Source organism: Fringilla coelebs (genome assembly GCF_963513975.1).
Source record: "Fringilla coelebs genome assembly, chromosome: 3".
In the NCBI taxonomy this organism is placed as follows: domain Eukaryota; kingdom Metazoa; phylum Chordata; class Aves; order Passeriformes; family Fringillidae; genus Fringilla; species Fringilla coelebs.
Window position 1 is genome coordinate 36224411 of NC_140030.1, and position 18745 is coordinate 36243155.

General features: G+C 42.4%; 1 protein-coding gene across 1 annotated transcript; it reads left to right on the forward strand.

Moving 5' to 3' along the window:
- Positions 1-1432: 1432 nt before the first annotated feature.
- SLC35A1 (solute carrier family 35 member A1) lies at positions 1433-18510 on the forward strand (the record flags this gene model as incomplete). The annotated part of the gene is made up of 8 exons (XM_084202864.1): positions 1433-1661; positions 4769-4946; positions 10045-10204; positions 10527-10679; positions 12008-12074; positions 15386-15562; positions 15983-16117; positions 17405-18510. The coding sequence occupies 8 exons, from the start codon at positions 1433-1435 to the stop codon at positions 17533-17535; spliced, it is 1230 nt and encodes a 409-aa protein (XP_084058990.1). The 3' UTR covers positions 17536-18510.
- Between the last annotated feature and the right edge of the window lie 235 nt (positions 18511-18745).

An 18745-nucleotide genomic window follows, 5' to 3' on the forward strand; every position in this document is an offset into this window, starting at 1 on the left:
GACTTTCACTTCCAACATTTAAATATGTAGCATTCTGGGATTTTACTGAAGTTTTAATGCAACAATTGCATGTTGAAATACTGTCTTTAAGTGAAAAAACTTACTCCGGGAGAGTCACTTGAATGTCACAGCTCCAGCCTTAGAGCACAGACTTGTCAAGAAGGCAAAACCAACAAAATGAAACCAGTCTGGGTCCTTGGGCCTGTCTGTTTGTGCTGGCATTAACCCAACCCAATGAGTGTAGACCAAGGCTGGGAGGTTGAGAAGAGGGCATCTGTCTTGGGTGGTTCTGACACCCTTTTAGGTCTCTAGCAATTTCTTGGCTTAACAATGTACTGGTGAGCATACTGCAAACCATAGGAACTTGACATCAGGGGACCTTTTTGAAAGCTCTGTTTTGCTTGTGTTTGAAAAACTAAAGCACAACAGAAAAAGTTTTTAGCTTTATGTCATGGTGGCAAAGAAATACATGCCAGGTCTGATGAATACAACTGCAGATGGTATTTCTGTTTGTGAAACCCAAATTATTTGAGCTTCAGGATGAAACATCTTCTCAAATGGAAATGGGGTACTTTAAAACAGATTTTTTTGATGACAACAAAGACTTCCTCAAGCTGCTATCTGCACAATGTCCAGGTGCACAGCTGTGATTGCATAGGCCTTGTTAAGGTTTCTAAATCTCTTTTTTTTTTTTTGGTGTGTATTGTGATGCAGTGTGGTTTCCTGGCTCATAGCTACACAAGCTTGTGACAATGAAGATTCAAGCTGCTGAGTGATTTTTCTGTGGCATTGTGCAGGATAGCATTCTTTTGTTTTCCAAGGTATTTGGCTTCACTTTTAAAAGTTACACAACAGGGATGAATCCCCAAAGCATAATAAAAAAACAAAAACAAAGGAGTGTGAGGGGAGCACTAAGAAAGAGCTTTGCTAAATTGTTTTTGACTACGTGATTTTCTCTGTTGGGAAAAAAAACTAATCAGTAGCATCTAGATGCACCTCCATGTTTTTAAATTCTTAGCGGGCACCAGTGATTAGATTTATTAATTAAAATATCAGTGCAATTACTAGCTGCAGCTCTTTTTTTTTTCCAGAGAAAAATACCCTGTCACTTCTTTATTATTGCTGTGATTGCTTGATTATTGCTGTGATCTCTCTATATTGTCATCATTTGCTTTGAGGCTTTTATATTACAGATCTTACCAATAAACAGGTATTTCAAAAATCCAGAAATACATTTTATTTAAAAGTAAACCGATTATTGAAATTTCATTTTATCCAACTTTGTTATTTTCCACTGGAGAAGGTACTGCAGCGCTGTAAAATACTGGGAAATACAACTGTAACCTCCATCTCGGTTTTTCTCGCGGCAGAAACGCGTCGGTAGCTACGAGCTTGCTCCTGGCAATACGAAATACGTGTGTGAGATTCCTGGATGTTTGCCGCCAGTGAAACAGCTCCGAAATGCGGCCGGGTGGAGCAGGACGCTCTCCAGGATATCCAGGCGGGACGGAGCTCGACTCGATGGTTCAGCGCGGGCGGCGGGGCGCTCTGGGCGGCCTCGCCGCACTCTATGGTGCGATGGGAGGAGCGGCGGGGCACGGCGGGCGGCCCCGGCCCGGCGGTCCTGAAGCCTTCGGCGAGCACCATGTCGCCTCCGAAAGGTAAGGCCGGCGGTGCGGGGCGCCCGGCAGGTCCCGCGGCTCCCGGTGGGCGGCACGGCCGGAGAACGGGGACAATTTTCACCCGCTTTCCCAAGAGGAAACGCGACCCGCGCGCAGACTCCCCCTGCCTCCCCCGTGCCAGAGGGAGTGGAACTGTCCTCCCCGCTGGAGGCTGTGGCACCGGACGCCACCACCGCCGGAGCGAAGGGGGGGAAGGGGCTGCGAGGGGCCGCGGGGTCGCGCTGGGGAGGGGCTCTCCCCGCCTGTTTTCCCGCCCTCCCGCTCTCCTCCCGCCGCCCGGGAGCTTCTCGCAGTGTGGCACCGCTGCGTTCCCGGCGTGTGGGCGGCGGGTGCTCCCGGTACGGTGTTTGCCGGGTCCCCGGGACGCCTCCACCTTTAGGATCCGCCACAATCTCGTGTCCCTCTCCACCAGTTCCCCTCTGGGAGCGTCTGACCGTGGCGCAGCATCTTTGGGGCTTATCCCGGGGCGCAGGCGGTCAGTGCACAGGGGCACCCCCTGCGCCCACCCTGTGGGCACCGCAGGTGGCCCTGGAAGCGCCGCCGCACCGAGGTGCATATTGGAGTGTGTTTAGGTTGGACATTAGGAATAATTTCTTCACAGAAGGGATAATTAGTTGCTGGAATGGACTGCCCGGGAAGGTGGTGGTGTCACCATCCCTGGAGATGTTTAAGGAAAGACTGGATGTGGCGCTTTGGGACACGGTGTAGTTCACTTGGTGGGGTTCGGTCATAGGTCAGGCTCGGTGACACCAGAGGTCTTTCCCAACCCAATTGATTCCCTGATTCTCAGGGATTCCGTGTACAACGAGGCCAGAGCCCACACGGTCCCAGAACCTCGGGCAAGCCAGGTCGGCGCCGCCTGCCCCTCTCCCAGCTCCCCCATGGAGGGCCTTGCCCAGGGCTCCCAGCTCCGGCGGTGGCTCGGCGGGGCCTGGCAGGGTGAGGGGCAGGAGCTCCCGCAGTGTGTGCCGGGTGCCTGCCACCCCAGATAACCCGGCAGGCAGCGGCCTGTGCTCCCATGCCAGGCTTGGCCTGGGGCTGCCTTTCAGGAGCCCTGGCAGCGCCCTTAGATGAGCCGTGGAGATGTGTGGGAGGCTCGCCCTTTTATCATGAGGCTTTTGGCCTGTCTGGTCCCCTTTTGCCAGAAATAATTTCATCAAGGTGGGATTTACTGGGGGAAAAACCAAAAGCTTTTTCCAGCTTTTCTTCAGGAGGTGTAAGTTCAGATTTATCAGCAGAAGTTATGGGTGCCCCAACTATGCTTTATTCTGCTCCCCTCACTGCACTGGTACTGATGCAGACATGGGATTCAGCCGGAGAAATGTCTGGGCTGAAAAGAATTACAAATACCTTTTTACATAATGCTGGAACTATCTAGTCTAAATATTAGATTTGTTATGTCTTGCTGCCTTTGGCTTACCCAAGTTTCCAAACCATTGCCAAATTGGGGTTTTATTTTTTTTTTTTTAAGTAGTTACTAGAGGGAAGGTTAAGTTTAGCTTTAGTTTGGTGATGCATAGACTTAAAATCTTAGTGTATCAAATCACAGCATTAATATAATTTCTGTCAGGACTGAAACATCATTTGAAGATACGTTTTTGTAAAACCAGATAGGGTTATTTATATTTCCTGGTTGTTATGCCCTTTTTTTTCCTCCCCTCAATCCAAATTTAATTTAAAAATGGGTTACAGCTTGTAAGTCTCTTCTAAGCATTGTTACTCCAAAAACTAATTGCCTCTACCTTTTAAAAGTGGTTACTGACGTGGGTAAGATTTTTATCTATGAGGAAGTAGCTAATTTAAATGATTGCCGTGGCAGGAGGTATTAACTGTACCTTGCAGAAATGTTATGCAATTGAAGACATCTCTGGTTTGAAAGTAACAGGAACCAAGGCATTGGTCACACTGGATTCAGGAACTCATTCCTTTATTAAATGAACATTACAAAACTACTTATCCTGTTTCTTACTCCCTAATCAGCAGAGGAATACGAACTTATGTCAATTAAAACACATTTCTTTAGGATATTTAGACCATGACAGTGGCCCCAAAGGTGCTGCTGAATGACCGATACCACCAGAGAGATGCCAAGCATAACAATCTAGCAGTGTGAAAAAGGATTTTGTAGAAGCCACACATTTGCTGATGTCTTGTGTTGGGACTTGCCTTTGTGCAGAGAAATCCCATTTGGAGTTGTGTGCTGTTCTCCTAGCTGGTTCAGATGCAGGCTCAGCATTCCCTGACCTGGGAATGCACTGGAGTGGCCTGATGGAGCTCTCGGGTCTTGGAGGAGTGTGGATGGATGAAAAACTGCCTTCTTCCAGGGGACCTTGGACAGGCTAACTCCAAAATTTTGCAGGATAGTTGTTGGTCCGGGTCAAAACTGTTACAAGTATTGCTACTGTTGTAGGAGTAAATCAGGGGGGAAGACAGAGGGGATTAACACAAATGATACACAGTTTTTGTGTGATTTAATTTACTGCAAGAGCCTTAGCCTTAGACCTTTCCACAGGGGTTTTTTCAAGAAAGTCCTTTGTGTGATGTCCCATCACCATTCAGAGAAAAATCTTCTTTTACTAACTTAGGTGGAAAATAGGGCTGACAGAAATGCTGCCTTTTTTATTAAGATTTGCTAGATTTCTTTGCTTATACTGAACTTTTCCTTTCTTTTTGCTTTCGCTTAGTCTGCCAATGCTGTTTGTGTCAGAGTTCAGTATATCACACGAAGAGGATCAGCTGCCATTTCAGAGCGAGTGCCTACTGTCAGCTGAAGAGCAGGAAAGCACAAAGACTTTTTGATTGTTATTAGATAAATGTTAATGCATGATTCGTTTTTCTAAATTAAGGATGATTACAAGGGCAAGAGAGCATCTCATTTTCTAATACTTGGAGTTCCTGTACAAGCTTCTTTGAGAAAGCTGTAAAATTTAACCAAAATTTTTTTATGGAAAGTGTTTCCTAACATTATAATTATTGTCTGCTGACACCATGGTGTTTGATACACCCCTCCAGCTGGAGAACACGCTGTTTTAGTTCTTAAATTAAAATGGGGGTCACACTGAGTCGTCTCTTCTGTTTTGTTTCAGAAAATGTCAGCTTGCTGTTCAAGCTGTACTGCCTCACGGTGATGACCCTGGTTGCCGCCACGTACACGGTGGCACTGCGGTACACCAGGACAGTGGAGACAGAGCTCTACTTCTCAACCACGGCTGTGTGTGTCACCGAAGTTATCAAGCTGTTCCTGAGCGTGGGCATCCTGGCTAAGTAAGTGTGGGAGTGCTGATCAGTGTTTTGAAAACCAGTCGTTGCTTCTAACCTCAGATTCTCGGGTCCTGACGTGCAGGTATGTTTGAGAATGTGGCTGGATAATGGTGCTGTGGAAGGGTAATTTAGAGCAGGTTAGAGCTTGTGAGTCCTCATCAACTGAAACTGCTTTGTATACAGCACAATATTCAGGTGTATCCTTTCTACATATTTTCTATTTTTGTATGCTTTAATCAGTTCAAAGTCAGCATGGATTATCCATGATGTTTTGGTCTTTAAGATGTTGGTGTAGATGAAAGTTGGACTTTGATCATCCGCTGTGAGCCATCATCTGCAGAGCTACATAAAATTCTAATGTTCCTACTAATAAATTTTCCCAATGTTACAGACAGACATTTTGCTGTCTCTAATAATCTGCAAGCCAATGCTGAAAGACTGTGATCAAAAAATATTAGTTTCTGTAATCCCAGACTGCTGCTAAGAGGTAGAAGTTTAGTCCATGCATGAGCGTCTCAAGCAGGGAGACTTTCAGTCTGCTGCCTTTTCTCCTTTTCAGCTTCCCTGTGCTACATACTTCCTAAGAAGAATCTTTATATTCTGGACTTTTCCAAAGCTCAGTTCTTGCTGCTGTGGTAGAACTTGTTCTTTTAGGGTCTCTGTCTCTCTTTGTGGCTTGTGGTACTTCAGAAGGCTGGCTGTTATGTGCTAGAGGATCGTGGAGTCACATGATGTACTTCAGATTTTCATCAGCTCTTTTCCTCTTAACACACAAATGGCATTTTACTTGCTTTACAAGTGAGGCAATATTTGAATTTGGTAAGGTAACTGTGACAAACTGGTTTTTTTCTTTAACCTTTCATTAATTGGAATGTATTAGAGAAGGCAGATGTGACCTGTGGGGAATGTCTGTTTTTCATTACATGCACCCTGGACTTCTCTGTCAGCACAAAAAGCTGGCAGAAATTACTCTGCTGACAGTGGTTCTCACTGTTGTGACCAATGAGGATCCCACTTCCTCTCTGGGGGCTGTAGCAGCCCATGCTTTCCAACAGTGAGGGTAGAGGGCTACCTCTGGGTAGCCTCACCTGTGTGGGTAATTTGTCAAATCTTGTGCACCTGGGATCCAGGCTGTTTATGTACACCTAGTGCAGCGTGGCAAGCAGTCCTTTTTGTTAAGGATCTGTAATACTTTGTTCATTAAATGTATGAATGGTCTTTTTACTAGAAATAATTAAAAACTAAATTACTTTTAACTCAGAAAAAAGTCTTAGCATGTTGGTGTTTTTAGAACAGCCCTGTGCAGCAAAAAGTCTCTGTAGCCCATTATTTTCCCTTTGTCAGCAGAGGATGTGTAGAATGGAAGTGTAGCCAAGGGGGCAAGCATGGGCTGAGCTTTCCTTAGCTGGTGGCAGAAACTTATGGAGCCTGTTGTTTTGTGTTGACAGATATGATGAGTAATCTTTCCTCCTTCATTTTGTTTTTCATAACTCTACAGATCTGTGTTTTCATCACTGATTTATTTTCTAAGCCAGGAGCCCTAGTTTGATTTTTCTGGGATCATCATAGTACCCATCCTTAGAGCGTTTCCAGTATTGTTACATCCCTTTTGAAACATGATCCGGAGCTGCATGCTGTGTTCAGGATGTGAACGTGCCATGGCAGAGGGTGAAGGTGTTTTCTCTCTTGGCCTCAGTTCCTTTCCTAAGGATTCTGTTCATTTCTCTGAAGCTGATGCCATCCTTGAGCTGGTGCCATCCAAGAACTATTTGCATTTTTTTGCCAGGTGCCCATAACTGGATGACAGAGGGTTGCTGTATATAGGGGTGGCCATTTCTTATGGTTCTTTCTCATTTATTGGCAGCTGAGCCTTATTTACCAGTTAAATTGGGAAGAATCAGATTCACTGAGCTGTTTGGAGGTTATCAGGTCTATTCTGATCTGGTCAGCTGGTGGAGGTTTTTTCTCCATAGCTGAGGGAGAGATGGGCACCAGCAGATACTATTCATCAGGCCAATCTCACCTCTCCTTGGTAACATGTCTGGCATACTGGTGGGTCCAAAAGTTGCCAACTTTCTAGTAACCTCCCCTTTCAGATCACTTATGGATCGGCTGAACAGCATCAATTCCAGCACAACTTCTTTTTCTGTCTTCTTTAGAGCTTCCTTCAGTTTTAAATCCTAACCAATTTGTCTCACCCAAGGTAAGGTGCCTTTGTAGTTCAGTAACCAGTCCTGGTTTTTTACTGTACAGCAGCATACATTTGTGTGGGTACCTTTGCTTTTTGAAAGAGATAGCATTGGTAACTGCAGTATACAGGATACCAGAGTACAACTCTCCCACTGTTCCAGCTGTCAAATTTGTTTTCTTACACATTATTACAGGATGCCTTCACTGTTTACTCTTAAGGCATTTCCTGGAGGGCACATTGAATGGATGAATGCCAAAGAATTGTCTTTCAAAAGAGAAGCTTATGATAGTTTAAGCTGTGCTAATTGTTAACTGAAGTATACTCTCCATTTCTCATGCTTATTTAAAGTCCTATTCCCAATCTGCTAATAGCATTTGCTACGTTCTTAGCTGGTACATGACTACTTAGTAATGGGTGAAGAAAAGCAGAGCTGTTTTGTGAACTCTAGTTTTAACTTCAGCTTTTCTAACAAATATGGTTTTCTTTTACATAACTGAAAGTTATTAGTATCTCTCACCTCTTCATTCCTAGAAATTGGCTTTGTCAATGGGGTAATGAATTTATGAAAGGGGAAATGCCTTCAAAGTGAAAGAAAATAGGTTTAGGTTAGATATTAGGAGTAAGTTCTTTAATGTGAGGGTGGTGAATCTCTGGAACAGGCTGCCCAGAGATGTGGTGGATGCCCCATCCCTGGAAGTGTTCAAGAGCAGGCTGGATGGGGCTTGGAGCACACTGGCCTAGTGGAAGTTGTCTCTGCCATGTCAGGGAGGTTGGAAAAAGATGGTCTTAGGGTCTTTTCCAACCTGAATCATTCTACAAAGAAAATTGATTATGTTTTAAAATTCAAACCTAGATCAACATTAAGAAAGCTGAATTCAAGCTAGATATTTTTTTATTTTCTAATTTGATCTTGCAGTGTACTTCTTTGGGCACCTAATTTTGCATTATCAGCTGTACATGGAGGTTTGTTTTAAGTTGTTTTTTGGTCATGTACTGAATTCAACTTACAGTTAGAGATTCTTGGTAAGTACATGCTTCAGAAAGCACATCCACTGCACAGATGAAATATTAGATAGTTTATCATGCTCTCAAAAACTAAAGGGAAGGTGGTGATTATTAGACACATGTTATTCTTCATGGCTGAAATTTTGTTCTTGAAGTCAAAGTAGACAGAAGTACTGTCACTGTTGTGACTTTCAAAATGTGGTCAACAAATTCACTGAGCATGGTCTGGAACAGAAGCAGTTTAAATATTATTTTAAATATTATTTTTAATATTTTTAAAATTATTTTACAGTTTAAATATCATTTTCTTGTTTGACAGCCCACCTTAGTATCAATGAATAGAAGAAGTTATTCCTGTGTGGTATTTTTTTTTACTTCTTATTTTCATAGAGTAGAACCGTGTATGTGCTAAATATATTTTATTTTCAGTTACACATTTGAGACTGAAGCGCTTTAGTCCAGCTGTACTTGGGAATTACCCAATTTTCTTGTACATCTTATCTTCCAATCCTAGACAATGTAATAAATACATTGAGAAATGGAACAAACCAAAAAAATCTGCCCATAATATCAATGACTCCTACCATTTTATACAGTTCTGTATCTAGTGCAATTAACCATGGTGAGCTGTAGCATGAACTCTTCCCCTTTCTTGTATTGCAGACTTCACTTTAAGTGCTATTTGTCCATAGATTTTCTTGTCATGGTTGTTCCCTGTAGCCAGACATGTCTGGTTATTTGTGTGTGCCCTCTGTTATGAAAAAATACAAAAAGAATCCCTTGCAGCTGCCTGCATAACGACTGCTCTCCCTAGAGGGGAAAATAAAAGAGGAAAAGGAAGTATATGCTTGGTGCAAGTAGGGAGGAAGACCAAGAAGATGAGAAATTTGGATGGAAGGATCATGAGAGGGTAAAGTCTGTAAATTTTCAGAGAGGAAAAGTTGAACAACTGGAGTACAGAATCAGTGGTTGATCAGGAAAGGAAAATATGCTGAAACGAGGTGGTTAATGCTATTTTTTCATACAAGTGTGCAATAGAACCACAAGGAGAGTTAAATTTAAGAGCAGTACAGCTTACAAGTTGAAAGGCCTGTGGGAGGGGACAGGAATGTTTTTGGATGTTGGTATTTGTCAGTGCTAAGCGAGAGAAGATTGGAAAGGGGAGCCATGGGAGAACTGGAAGGAGGACTGGAGCAGCAGCAACAAGTAAGCAGCAAATGTCAGATTGATGTACAAGTGATAAGGGAATACCAGTATTGCAGAGGGCAGCTGTAAAAAGCTGAGTAGCAAACTGCAAAAGCAGCCAGCAGCAACACATTCTTCCCCACTGCCTGCTGTCACACACTGTAATTACTTGAAGGAGAAGTGTGAAATACAAAGACAAGGACAGGCGACAGGGAGCCCCCACATACCTGCCAGGGCTCTTCATGTGTGTGCTGGTGCTGTTCCAGCATCTCCCACAGCACAAGTGAGACTGGGATCCCATGGCTGAGGAATGAGAGGTTTTTCTTGGTAAGAAGTGTGCAAGGGTACAATCCTTTTTTGACTGTACTGCGAGGCCTAGTTTAAAAGGGATCTGGAAAATCATGGGCATTTGACATCACACACAAACATTAATACTCAGTAAAAAAGGGGAGATGTGAACAACAGTCTTCTCTTCCACTGCCTATATTGACACACAGCTACACAATAATGCATCTAACTTCCTGATTCCAGAACGTCTGTCACCTTCAGGACTTTCTACTTATTTTTTGCCAGTTAACCTTTTTTTCTTTTATGAGCAGAAAGTACAACTGATTGTGAAGGACAAATTGTCAGCCCTCCCAAGGGATTAATTTATTTGATTTCTGTTTTAAAATACCAGTTTAGGAATGCCCTCCATTATGCTAATATTTTATTTTGCAGAGAAACTGGAAGTCTGACAAGATTAATAACATCTTTAAAAGAAAATGTATTCGGAAGTCCTAAAGAATTGCTAAAATTAAGTGTTCCATCTGTGGTGTACGCTCTTCAAAACAATATGGCATTTGTGGCTCTTAGCAACTTGGATGCTGCAGTCTACCAGGTAATACAGGTTTCTGTCAATTCATTAGGCACACGTGTCAGGTATCTGCCTGGAACACAGCACTCTATCTTCAGCCTCAGTGTTAAAAGTAAAACTGTGTTTTGTTCCATTCAGAGCATACACTCTGCTGCAGAGCTCTGGCCTTCTGAGCTAAGCCACTCACTGCTCGAGTCACTTCAAATTCATGTTGTTGTAGTTGGAGATGTATGTGTAGGAAATCAATGAATATAAAAATCTGTCATTCTGTAGTTGAATTTTCTATTTTATTTTCTTGTTTTGGAGAAGTTTATGTCCACTACACTACCTTCCCATCTTTTTTTAGGTGACATACCAGTTGAAGATCCCTTGTACAGCTTTATGTACAGTCCTGATGCTGAGCCGTACCCTTAGTAAGCTGCAGTGGTTCTCTGTTTTCATGCTGTGTGGTGGTGTTACCCTTGTTCAGTGGGAGCCTGCTCAGGCTACAAAAGTACAGGTAAGAGTTAAAATTTTCCCTCTTCAGATAAAGAATAAATGATCCTTGAGTCTTGGCTTTCACCTGTACTGTGTACCAGTTCAGGCAGGCATGTGGTATTGCTCTGGTCTCACTTGTTGGAAACGCAACGGATTGCTACAATTAGTATAAATTACCACAGCCATCATAATCTAATGCACCATCCTAGGAGTGTCTGAGTAATAGATTGTTTCCAGCAGTTGGCCTTGGTAACATTGTAATTGTTACAGAGAACGTGGAATCAAAGTACTGGGAGGAATTAGGAGAAAAACACCAGCGCAGTGTGGGTATGTCATTTAAACACACCCTTCAGAGGCACTGACCTAATACCGTTGTAGGGAGAAACAAGTATCTTCTGTTTCTTAGGTCATAGCTGCTGCTCAGCTGCATTAGAGGTCATGCCTCTGGGAGTACTGGCCACAGACAAGTAGACAGTGCCTCTGAGCGCTGTGAGAGTACCCACAGAAGGTGAAACACCACACAGCTACACTGAGCTGACTGAGGGACGGCCCTAGATGAGCGAGGGCGCGTGGTGCTGCAGTGAAATGCAAATAATTTTGTTCTACTTAATGAAGTAGCTCTGTGCCCTGGTTTTGGCTGGGAGAGAATTAAATTCCTTCCTAGTAGCTGGTTCAGTGCTGTGCTTTGGATTTAGTATGAGAACAATGTGGTAACACTGGTGTTTAAATTGCGGCTCAGTAGTGCTTAACCACGATTCCAGGGCTTTTCAGTGTCTCCTGCTCTGCCAGTGCGCAGGGCCACAAGAAACCAGGAGGGAGCATGGGCAGGACAGCTGACCTGAACTGGCCAAAGGGATATGCCATACCATAGAATGTTGGACCCACTATGGAAAATCAGGGAATTTGTCCAGGAGGGGCTGATTGCTGCCCCTCCTGGGCAGCAGGATGGGCTGGGCATCTGTCAGCAGATCAGGATCAGTTACTTTGTGCATCACTCAGTTTTCTTGGATTTTACATCTCTCTCTCCTTTTGTTAATACTAGAATTATTAGGAATTTTTATTTTTATTTAGTTATACTTAGTTTTCTTGGGTTTTATCTCTCTCTTTTTGTTAATACTAGAATTATTAGTAGTTTTTATTTTGATTTAGTTATTAAACTGTGCTTATATCAACCCACAGAATTTACCTTTTGTTTTCAATTCTTCTCTTTACTGTGGGGCTTGGGGGCAATGAGTGAGGAGCTGGGTGGTGCTTAGTTGCTGGCTGAATTTAAACCACAGCACTCTGGAATTGATTACTGTGAATGACTGAAGTGTTGTATCCTTTTTAAAATAATGGTTGATGTTGCAGGTGGAGCAGAACCCATGGCTAGGATTTGGAGCAATTGCTGTGGCAGTGTTTTGTTCAGGATTTGCAGGTACAGTACTATTTCTGTATGTGGGCTGTATCTAAAGGACTGGAAAACTCTCAGTGCTTGAAACTGAACATTCTACATTTGTTAACTGTCTTCCTCTAATAGTTTATTCCCTCTGCTCATAACTGTCTTCTACTTTTAGTAATTATGGCAGATTCATAACATGATTACTCCCATTGTCAAGCAAATGATAGGAGCATGTACCATTGGTTTTACACGATGCAACATAGAGGGCTGGCTTGCAATTGGAAGTGTCTTTCAAATGCTGTGAATAAGACTGTAGGGAGCAGCATAATGACTCACTCCTTGCATTTAATTAATGTACATCAATTTTATAAAGTTTACTTTGCAGTGAATAGCTCCCCTTTGGTGATCACATTAAATACTTGCATTTTTTTTACAAGGGGAACTGAGCTCCTCACTCAGTTCTGTACCGGCTCAGCCCTGAAATACACATTGCCATAGTTCTGTAGGTGGAAAATGTATGGGATGTAGAGGGAGCATGAGGAAGGCAGAGAGTTAGAGTAGTAGCAGGAAGCCTGGATAAACTCAGTGAAGGATTTTTGGTTTTGTTTGTTTTTGCTTTGTTGTACAACCAGTGTCTCCCCTCAGTGCAGTTTTTTCTCTGGCTTCTGGAGAAGGACACCAAAACTTTGGGACAAGTGAACTGGTGTTCAGAAATAAAAAAAATGCAAATTACTTGTTAATTTGAAATTTTGCTCACAGGGGCATATTCCTCTGACTGTAAACTGGATTTTTCTCCTCTCCCCGGTAGAAAACAAGGTACTATCACCCACCTCTAGTACTGGAAAATCTTGCAAGAATGATCTTGTGCGGTGCATAAATGCTCATTACTCATGGAAAAACATTCTGGTGGGTAGCAGAGGAGAGTGTCATTCTTATTTGGTGTCGTTTTCAGTAAAATAGGCACATTGAAGCAGAAATACTAAATAAAACTGTGTAGAGCTCAGTCAGCTTTTCCTGGAAGGTTATGGATTTCCTCATTTAAGTAGATGCTCCAAAGCTGCAAGACAAAATACAGTCTTCAGAGTCTCCTAAAACTCCTGCTTTCCCCGATAATGTGGGTCAGCAGCTGTGCTTCCAAAGACCTGCAAATTCAGAGCACTGCCAGGCTGATGCAGGCAGCGGGAGACACTTAGGGCTTTCTTCTCCTGCAAAAGGATTGCAGCTTGGGTTTCCTTGCTGACAGCTGAAGCTCTGGGGCAGCTGGGAGGGACTGTGTGTTTCATCCACAGAGCTCCTTGTGCCCTTGGGGCTTTACATGTTGAAAACATAAATTCTGTTCAAATCCCTTCCTGTTCTTCCTTCCCACGCTCACATGAAGCAGTTATTTTGCCGTTAGACCTCCAGTTTCTGGACTGACCATGTTTTATGGAGTGTTTCCTTAGTCCAGCAAAATGAAAAAAAGGTTGTGTGTCTTTTTCACTTAGAGATGGAAAATAAGTTTTTTCTTCGAATTGCTGATCCTGTGATAATTTCCAAGTATCTGGGGCCCCAGCAATGCTTTTAAAAGCTTTGGAGGGATAATTTAGTGGCAGATCCTTTGTGACTTGAAACAGTTCTGAGGAGTAGGTTCTCCTAATCAGCCCCCATTCTTTCCTTCTTCTTGTCTAGTGGATTTGTAAATTGTATATTCGCAAATCTAGAAGTATAGTTTTATTGATTTGCCTACTATTTTCTCAGTTTATAATATTTACAAGTATGGTTCATACTCTAGCCAAACTTCTGTTATATTGATTACATCTCGTGCTCTGTGGGTCTTCTCAGGGGGCAGAAATCTCAAGGTAATTATTCTGGGTTATTTTAAAGGCTGCAGTCATTAACAATACTAGTTTGTTGTGGTTTACACTTCAAAAATTTATATTTTTATGAGATAAGATAATATTTACTTGGTTTTGTAATTATTTGAACCCCTGAAATATAAATCTGCCTTCTAATTTATTCACCATAAGTACTCACTGTATTCTAGTAAATTATAAATTGCATTTTTCATTAATAAAAGAGTAGAAAGACCTTCCTTGAAGCTAGTTTGGGGATTTTTTTTGTGGGGGAGGGGTGTGTGCCTAGGGCTTCGAACACACGGGTCTTTGTGCCACCTTTGTTGGTTCCATATTATTTTCTCATATTGTTTGAAGGATGGTGTGTGCTATTAATCACCAATAAACTTCTAGTCAATAGGGCTCTCGCCAGAAGGTCATGGAAGTCACTGGTAAGAGTCCAGCAAACTGCTCTCTTTGTTTTGAAATGTGGAGGAAATTCTAGAGCTTGGCAGAGTCGTAACTGGGTGAGCAATGGTTAAAAAGGCAGGTGGTGAGGGCCTTGCCAAATGTCTGGCTCTTAGTCTGACAAATGCCTCCCAAGTAGAATAATGAAGAAGTGTTTGGGGAGTTTCAGTAATGCAAAGCAAAAAAATAATGCTCTTCAATGTGGTATTGAGAGCTAGAGCTTTAGAGCAAAATGAATTCCACTTCCTGAAAACCAACCTGTATTTTCAATTAGCAGAACACCTCGGTTTTGATTTGCTCTTGTAATCCCCCTGAAGCTGGGGTTTCAGAACGGGCTGCTCTGCCAAGTGCTCTGCCAGCACAAAGCTCCTGAGGTGTTTTCAGTTTCACTACTGAGGTTATATAGATCCTCCCTTTCTCACCTACCCTCCGAGAAAAATCAGACTAAAATAAATCTAAAACTAAAATCAACATAAAATTATTTTCATGGAGTCTGTGGATTGAAAAAGGGTGGAGATAGGAAAGGGTAAGGATAAGCAGGATTGAGGGAGACCTTCCCATTGAGTCAGAGCGGATCCCCTTGCTAAACTTAGCCCGACTTGACCAATGGGTTAGGCCTGAAGGTTTTAACTGCACTTAAATGTACCACCTAATTGAAACAATTTAACAAAGATTCCGTGAGACAACAGTAACTCCTTACAGGGCTAAGTTAGTTACAATTCTGAAGTACTTGAGAATGTAAGAGAGGAACATTCCTAGTCCCTTTGCTGTAGCATATTCGTGCTCACACACAGCTGTAAAGGAGTTCGTACAAGGTGGAAAACGCCCCTCGTGTTCACTGAAGCACTCCCATGGGATGCCTTTTCATCTTCTCAGCGGACCAAGGGCCTTGAGGAGTGACAGCACCAACCCTGGATCCATCATTGTGTTCAGCAGTGGTCTTCCACAGGCAGTGAACTTGAGAGTTTGCCGGCTCTAAGAGGTTGTCTGGTTTTAAAATGTGGTAAACCATGAATAATTCTTCTCACTGAAATATTTTCGGGTTTTTGTTTGTTTTGGTTTTTTCAGGAGTTTATTTTGAAAAGGTGTTAAAGAGTTCAGATACTTCCTTGTGGGTGAGGAACATTCAGCTGTACTTATCTGGGATTGTGGTGAATTTATTTGTTGTGTACATGTCAGATGGAGCCAAAGTTCTTGAGAAAGGGTTTTTCTATGGCTACACATACTACGTCTGGTTTGTTGTCTGTAAGTATCTGGTTTGTTGTCTGTAAGTAACTACTATCTAAGTAGTTTTTGTCTTTTGACATTGTTTTTCTTCTTTAACAACTGATTGCAGGAAGCTATAAATTCAGTCTGACACACTCTTAACTGTGTATTGAGAGATTTTATTTAAAAGTATCATTTTCTTGGAAGCTATTCACTTACTCAATTTAAAATTGTGCTGAAACAGCAGCCTAAATAATTGACTAGCAAGCAGATGATTTTTAAATAAGTTGTATCTTATTTACTGGATGCCATGTAGACATCTCATTCCACTGAATGATCTATTAAAACATGAATTAGGACAATGTGCCCCAAAGTAGGAGCACACTAGTGGAGTAAAATGCATCATTTCAGAGTAACCTACTGCACCTGTACTTATGGTAGCACCTTATCTGCTTCCAGTTCTGGCCAGCGTGGGTGGCCTCTACACCTCGGTGGTTGTTAAGTACACAGATAACATCATGAAAGGCTTTTCTGCAGCGGCAGCCATTGTTCTCTCAACTGTGGCATCAGTCATCCTCTTTGGCCTCCAGATAAGTAAGTGCCTTTTTGCCTTTGATTTGGTGGCATGTTTTCTGCCTGCCCAGCCTGCTGCACACAGCTCATACCAAAGCCAAACCTCTCAGTTTTTCTGGTTTTAGCTTCAAGTCTTCTCCAGGAATCCTGTGCACTAATGCATCATCGGTCCCTGTTGTGGTGTACAAAGGTGTCTGATGACTGTGCTTTCAAAGGCATTGGTGCTTTCTTCTTTCAGAGGCATCTGCAACTTCAAACAGAAAGAACCTTTCTGGTTTAGACAGCTTTATTTTCATGCATCACTTTCTGATGCAGTTTAGTGTGTGATACAGCTGTTTATCTGGGACTGCTGTTGATGGATTATTATTTCTTGTCGGGTTTAGTACAGCCAGTGCCAAATTAATTCCTCAGCTATTTCTTCAAGGGCTTTACACATCCCTAATGAGTTACACCCACTACTGCATTAACTTTTATTTTTGCCCATCTGCTGCGGACACCACCATGAGAGAAAGTCAAAGAGCAGCTGGGGTTGTGACTGACTGATGTGGTGAATGTCTTTGAGAGGAAACAGCAGATGGCTCTGGGCTGTTCTGCAATTTTCTCCCCAGTCAAGTCTGTGTCTGATACTGTGCCCAGCACTCCCGCTCAGTCCTTCACTGTTTAGTGGGTAGTTTCCTACCTTAATCCAAAGATGCTGTGGGAAAATGGTGGGAAAGCCAGCTTTTTGATGTAGTGTTAGTGAGACAAAACATAAGGAAAGTTTGCATTAGGAGAAAATAATCAGTGTTTGCCTGCAAAAGAGCACCATAAAGCAAGGGATGAAAAAATTTTAAAAACTTACTTGGGGAGTGTTTTCTTGACAGTTGACAAAAATCAAACCTGGACTAATGACCTTTCTGTGAAAGCCTCATTAATAGAGTTTCTTAATAACTGTCTAGACATGGAAAGGCAAAAAAGGTGTTATCACAGGGTACTTTATTACATCCACTGGCTTTTTATGATTTAAGTTTATTGTAATGTAAGCCTGTACAGATGGCACCTAGAACTGCAGGAGATGCTTTACTCTTGCTTTTATGACCACCACCACCACATTCTTGCTATGAGACCAAGTGGAAGCATGTGGGGATTGTAAACACTCAAGAGATCCCAGTGACAGAGGATGAGGCTAAATGCTGTGACTTATCAAGTTTGCTGTCTTGTTTACTTTTGGGTAACTTCAATACTGTCATTCAGATATCATAACTTACATGGCTTGCTGAAGGTTTCTTATATGTATGTATTTATCTAAACTATTTTGTCTCCTTTCAGCTGTTACCTTCTCCCTGGGTGCTCTCCTGGTGTGTATTTCTATTTACCTCTATGGATTACCTCGACAAGACACCACAAAAATTCAGCCCTCAGAGACTAAAACCTCTAAAGAGAGACTTGCTACTGTGTGATGTCCATAAAAATGGACAGATGGACAAGAGAAAAAATGGACTTTAAAAAAAACTTTTTTTTTTTTCAAAATTAGCCTTAAGCTAGTCATGAAATGGTTTAAGTGGGATAGACTTAAAGCAGAAGTTAGTTCTGTTTTACATGTGGAGTTTCCAGTGGCTGACACTGAGGTTATACTGCAGCTGAGGAGCTGGCTGAGTATTTTATGGAAGGTATTCTTCATTCACATCGACAATGAAGAGTCTCATTTACAAGGAAAACCCAATGAAGGAACTGTTCACTCAATTGTATATAATGTATATAATGGAGGGAAATTGGTTCTTTGTGTATTTGATAAACTGTCTTGCTCTTTGAGGGCAGAAATGCCTGAAAAGCTTCATAAAAAAAACTATTAAAAAAAGCAACTACTGCCACCATTTTCTCTTAAGATACTTGGCAATTGCAGTTTGATTAATGACAGGAAGGGTTCCTCTTCTAGGCACTAAGCACAAGATGATGCAACTCTACAGGGAAGACCCCAGCTCTGAGCATCACCTACCTCCGACTGACTAGAGGTAGCCCTTGTTGTTTGGTTTAAAAAGTCAGATGAAAGAGTCTGAAGCTGTGGCTTTCCTTTTATTCTTTAAGTGCTTTTTATATTAGCTGTAGGTGGTAAAGGGATCTTTTATGCATAGTATATGGGAAGGTTTGTATTTGTTCCTGCACCTCTGGCTTAAGTGTGAATGAGTCACACAAAGTTTCTGTCTAGAAGACCTTTTCTCTCTCAACCTCTCTGTGCATACAGATGCTTGAAAAGGTTCCTGTAATGTATGTTCACCTTTAATTTATCAGTGCCAACTGTCCAACTTCAACGTCCTTCCTCATCTTCTGAGGCCTTCCAGAAATTTCAACTCTACATTGAGGGAGAACTGACCATGGTGCATTTGGGCAACTTGTTGACATTCACAGCGGAGTTGAAATGTGACCAATTTCATGCTCTTGGCTACATATCTTTGGACATGAATTGTTTTACTTGAAAGTGGGGCGTGTCAAACACGCTGTAATAAACATGCCTAAATTCTCTTCCAATGGGAGAGAATGGTCCCCTCTGCCTTTCACCAACTGTTCCACCACAGTGTTGCTCTTGGAGTCAAGGCTTCCATGTCAGAAGGTATTGCCAGGCATCTGCAGGACCTTACAGGTGCTGTTCCACATCTCTACAGCAGCGTGAGG